The sequence below is a fragment of the Trametes versicolor genome (assembly GCF_000271585.1).
Source record: "Trametes versicolor FP-101664 SS1 unplaced genomic scaffold TRAVEscaffold_8, whole genome shotgun sequence".
NCBI classification, from domain to species: Eukaryota; Fungi; Basidiomycota; class Agaricomycetes; order Polyporales; family Polyporaceae; genus Trametes; species Trametes versicolor.
In genome coordinates this window covers 1737438-1742650 of record NW_007360328.1, presented here as the reverse complement: position 1 = coordinate 1742650, position 5213 = coordinate 1737438, and the positions used below count along the sequence as shown (strand labels likewise).

The following is a 5213-nucleotide window of genomic DNA, read 5'->3' as shown; positions in this document are numbered from 1 at the left end:
TTCCCTCACTTCTCATGATGCGCATCAGTCCGTCTGCGCTTGTGAGCAGCAACACGGACCCTGAATCACTCAATCCGGCACTTCCGCATCCCTCATCCGCATCCAGATGGAGTGCGAATGAGGAGGTAACAATATGAGCAGCAGCACCCCTGCTTCTCATATGGATACCACCCTCCCAGTCCAATACAGGTCGCAAAAATGCATCTAGTAAGAGTTCCGACTCTCGGAAATATATTATACCATGACATTTGAATTTGTATGCGTAGCTACGGCCGGCGGACACGAGTGCGAGCGACGCGGCCTTCGAGACTCGAGAGTGCCTGCCAATAGCCGTAATATACAAATCAAAAGAACATCCCGTCAATGCAACCCATCCGCGTTGCTCAAAATATCCATCAGATTATTGCAGGAGCGAGGCGGGGTGTGCGAGCGCGGCGGCCAATTTCGCGCGCGATCGGCGTCATGGTGGAGGAGAGACAAGCGCGAGAGGGCGCGGGGAACGAGAATCGCGGATTCCAACAAGTAAGCGCCCGCGCAGGAGAGATCCTCTCTCCCGCGGCTTTCGGGCCGCTACCCGCTCGCCCAAACTGTGGTGGCCATTGTCCGCACCCAAAAAATACACCGTCAGCATAGCCTACGAGAGTAAGGACGTGTATAAACGAGCCCGAGGTTGTGAGAGTTGCAGCGCAGAGGGAAATGCCGCCCCAAAGTTCAAATCTGTGGGCCAAGATAGCTAGCAATAGCCGACGAGAGCGAGCGCCGCGGTCTCCGGGACTGTTTGGCGAAACCAGTCCGAATTGGACGAATACACCTTCAATGTAGACCGTCGGATAAGAGTGGAATACAAATGAATTTTGTGTTTGATTACAGCGGAGCGAGCGAGCCCAGGAAATATTTTATGTACAGCCCAGGTCGTGGTGAAAGACAGATGAGCGCGAGGAGCGCGGCAAACGAGATTCGAGAATCAAGCGCCCGCGCGAGCCAGACGAGTTCCCTGTTTGGCAGCTGCTCCTCATTCGTCCTCTCTTCGCTACCACCACCGGCTCTGTCGTCCGCCCACCACCCCCGTCGCGGCGGCGCCTTCAGTAATAAGAGAAAACAGTTATAGATGTAATAGTGCGGTGTATGCGCCTTCAGCAAACGTAAGGTACCACAATCTACACGACGTCTACATCCCCAACTCCGGCCACACAAGCGGCAGACGTGCGAGCCTGAGCAGCACGAGCTGCATGTCCGTCAGCTCGGCCATCCCGCCTTCCAGATCCGCCATCGCCTCTGCCTCGTCCGTCACCGTCTCAGCCGACTTCGGCCCGTCCCGGGGGTGCCTCGGTGGTAAGTTGTTCGGGTTTGACTTTGGGCGCCGGCGTTGCTTACCCAAATCGCTGCGATAGCGCTTCTGCGGAATGCCGCGGTGAAGAAGAGCCGGGGCGACCAAGAGGGGATCCCTCCTCGCCGCATCAAGCTCGGCTGGATCCGTGATCGGGACGAAGCACATCGCGCCGCTCTTCCAGAGCTCGAGGAGGCGCAAGATGCGCTCCTTGCCCGTGATGCGACTGAGGTTGTCGAAGACGATGTCGTCGGGCCAGCCCAGGAGCTTCACGTGGTACCGCAGAACCACGCCCGTGCAGTACCGCCTGATAGCATACGCCATCTTCGCCCCTGCTACACCCGTGACGTCCGCTGAGGCCGTGTCAAATCAGCTCGGGCGTGCACGCGGACAAGTACGCGTTACTCACATAATCCACCGCTCAGAAGGCCCCTGAGCTCTCCCCGCAGCTTGATCTCCATCCGAGCATAGTCGGCGCGGAGGGTGTTGCCATGTGCGCGCTGGCCGGCCATCGTGGTCGAGGGAGGTATAGAGCTATAGCGGTATGAGACGAGACGGGCGGCTGAACAAGGACGTGCGGTACGTACTGTGGGCTGCACGCGCGCGAGGAGAGTGGAGCTGAATGTTGAGGTGACAGGGCAAGGATCGACTGGCACCTGGGGTACAAGTATCCTCCGAAAGCGAGGGGAGCCGGACAATCATCATCCGAGATCGGGGCAGCCACCCTCCTACGATCCTTCTCAACTGCGCGTTGTGCGCGCCTCTCGAAGCGGCCATTGAACGCGTTCTGAAACGCGCGGCGAGCCGCGGTCGTCTCCCGTCACGGTGAGCCGTTTCGGTTGCATAACGTCATGTTGGACCTCGGCTGATCAAGTCCGTTGTGAACGGCGGGCCTCAGGAGCGCACCGCCTCCCGTCATCATCGTCAATTTCGCCGTATTCAGATGCGGCCGCGTCGTCTTGGACATGTCGTCTTTTTGCGGGAGGTGTTCCGAGTCTCTCGCACACAATGCCCACCCTTACATCCCGCGCCCCGGACGATCGGTCAAGTGGATATCAGATCGCGTTTTCGGACAGTGCTGACAAGCCTCCGTAGATCAAATTATCGCCCTTCGTGCAAGTTCTTAGCATTCCCAGCCGCGCCTCCGCTCAGAAGGGCTCGGCGCGCACCTAGCGTTGATGGGGTCGACACTGACTCCGTCATTTGCGTACAGTATCATGGTGAGTATCAGGGTCGTCCCTGCATCGTCCCAGACCGTTTCTGACACCTTAAGCTCCCAGAGTTACTTCTACAACGTGCGGTACATTGAGCTGGTTCTCCGAAATGTAAAGGGCGATGCATGCCGACCAGGGGCATAGGCCGCGCGAAATGGCACGTGTGGACAGTTCCGTGCCGCGTTGTCGCGCGTTGTTGCCAGTCTCGCGTTCGTAGCACCCGGTTCGGTTCTGTGAATATTGTAAGCATGCATCTCGGGTGTCCCTCGTGACTGACACGACGCAGTCGATCGGACAGATGCATTCTAGGACGGCTCCGCCCGGCGTTACCGGACATTTCAAGCCAAGTCCGCACTTCAAGATCGCGGACCCACGTACCTAACAGACTACAATCGAGATACTCGAAGCCCCGCTTGTCTAGCATCACTACGATACGTCAGGGGCCGTTAACCGCCGTTGTGGTATCCTCCACTATGCCGCGTATTTGACACTGCCTTCGTAAGTCTCGCGTTTTGACAACAAGTGTTCGCAACCCGATGCTAAATTGATCAGCATTACATAGGTGCTTGTTCGCTCGCGGGCAGCTTTTTCTCGGGCGCGGCGGACTGTCCTCGCCGCAAACTATGCGATGGCCTCGTCACACCGCGCGCCCCTGGTGCTTCCAAGACGAGGCCCGCGGACGGCGGCCTTCCACAACGCATGCATCATTTGTAGCCGCTGTTACAGGCCGATATAGCGGCGTGGATATATATCGAAGAATCCGTGTCCGCGCGCGGGGTTCTGATCTCTGATTCGTCTAGATCGGCTGTTGTTTATCTGTCGTCGTGTTGCCCACTTCGGAGGTGCGTGCAGCCGCGGCGCCTCGTCCCTCCTTCGCTAACACACATAGTTCAATATTCAGAGTCAGACTTCTCCGCTGATTGGGCCGACTCGACCGCACACAACTAAGTTGATGAGCCGCGGCGCTCCTAATCGCTTATTTGACTGCCTGGGCCCCGAACGTACGTACGTCGCGATCGCGATCGAACTCGGACGAATTTTTGTCCGTGGTCTGTTGTCTGTTATACGTGGCGAGTGGATTCTCTACTACGCTAAAGTGGCCTTTTCACTGATCCGTTTGCTATAGTCGTGCAGTATGAAGCTATCTCCGCCGCCCGCGCTCGTATCGCGCCGTCGATTTCCTGCGCGGCCAGCTCAAGAGTGCAACGTGTATGGTGAGATTTGAGTGTGCTAGCGGCAGAGCTGTGGCATTTGTGACTCTTCGGTCGGCGCAGAGCAGAGGCGCCGCATCGAGTCTACACTCGGGAGAAGTCTCAGGTGTCTTCCGTATATCGTGAACGTTCCGCCGGACGTCGGCCTATTCGTCGCCGCCCAGGGCCTTGCTATCACTGTCCCCCCCGCGCCGTACGTCCGCATGAAGGAGATTGCCGAGGGCGTGGCAGATGCATCTCCGTCGTAGTGGTACGAGAGGGTGCGCCCGCGTTCATCTCCGAAGTATCTGACCTGCGCGCGCACGCAGGGCACTGGACTCGTCTCCTATGAGGCCCGCCGCCACCCATCTCACCCCGAAGCGGCACTAGCCATATTTCCACGCACACCGGCGGCGCGAGCTTGCCGCTCATGTCCCACTAAACAACAGGATACTACCGAACTCGCGCCCACAGAGTCACAGAACACGATACATTGCCATCAAGATCTCCAAGCGAGCCTAGACTCATTAGAACAAGGAGGCGTTGTCAAGGACTCAAGATCACGGATCGCGAGATCATGGGCTACCGTAAGACGATCGTGCGTATGTGCTGCTGTTGGATCTAGCACGTTTCATCTGTTAGCATCCCGGTATGTCCGCTGATTGCGTGGCCGGGGCTCAGGCTGGACTCCCGAATGCTCCCTCGCTAGCACTCGTCCGCGTCAACGGGCGGCGGCCGACGCCGGTGTACCTTGCACCGTATTGACGGGGCAGTCACGGGTCAGTTTTTTGTGGTTGTGTCCAGCATCCGGGTCTCGGCGCTGACTCGCTTCGCATGGGTTTCCATGCAGCTGTTCACAGGTACGTGAAGGAAGCGTGGCGTAGCTACCCAGCAGCTGGTGAATGGCTTGCACGATCGGCCCGCGTCCCAGGCGGGCGATTTTGCCTCAATTAGACGTGCTATTTCCTGCTGGAAGTTGCGATGAAGCACGCGCGCTGACTTGTGGTGTCGACAGCGACGCACGCGGCTGTGTCACCGCCATTTGCTAACCCCAGAACGCACAAACACGGCGACAACTGTGTCGTACGTCGTCTGATTCAGGGCGGACAATAACGTTATTGACCGGCACACAGGTTTCCCCTGGGCACACGCGACAGCGCGTACACGAGTAGCAATATCGTCTGATAACAGCGGCAACTCTACGCCTTCGAAACTCCCGTTGGATGGTAGTGCACGACGCTCACAATTAGAACACCTTCGCAAGACGTCGCCCCACGCCCAGCGACGCGCGTTCTTGTCTGTCTCTACCCCTTCGTGAGTTCGTGCATTCTCAAGAGTACTATCACTCAGAAGTGCGGGTCCCTGATGTGTGGGACAGCAAGCAGGGTCCGCCCCGCCTTTCAGTTGTTTCTAACAGACTTCCGCCACTGCACAGCGTCGAGACGTGCATCAAACCGCAGGCAGCGTGTCCTCTACGGCCGT

The 5213-nt window shown here is 58.0% G+C and overlaps 1 protein-coding gene across 1 annotated transcript; it reads right to left on the bottom strand.

Annotated features, from left to right (window-relative positions):
• Window positions 1–1456: 1456 nt before the first annotated feature.
• TRAVEDRAFT_85178 (uncharacterized protein) lies at window positions 1457–1806 on the bottom strand (the record flags this gene model as incomplete). The annotated part of the gene is made up of 2 exons (XM_008042489.1): window positions 1457–1680; window positions 1737–1806. Coding segments are annotated over 2 exons (294 nt in total), but the record flags the coding sequence as incomplete, so codon positions are not given.
• Between the last annotated feature and the right edge of the window lie 3407 nt (window positions 1807–5213).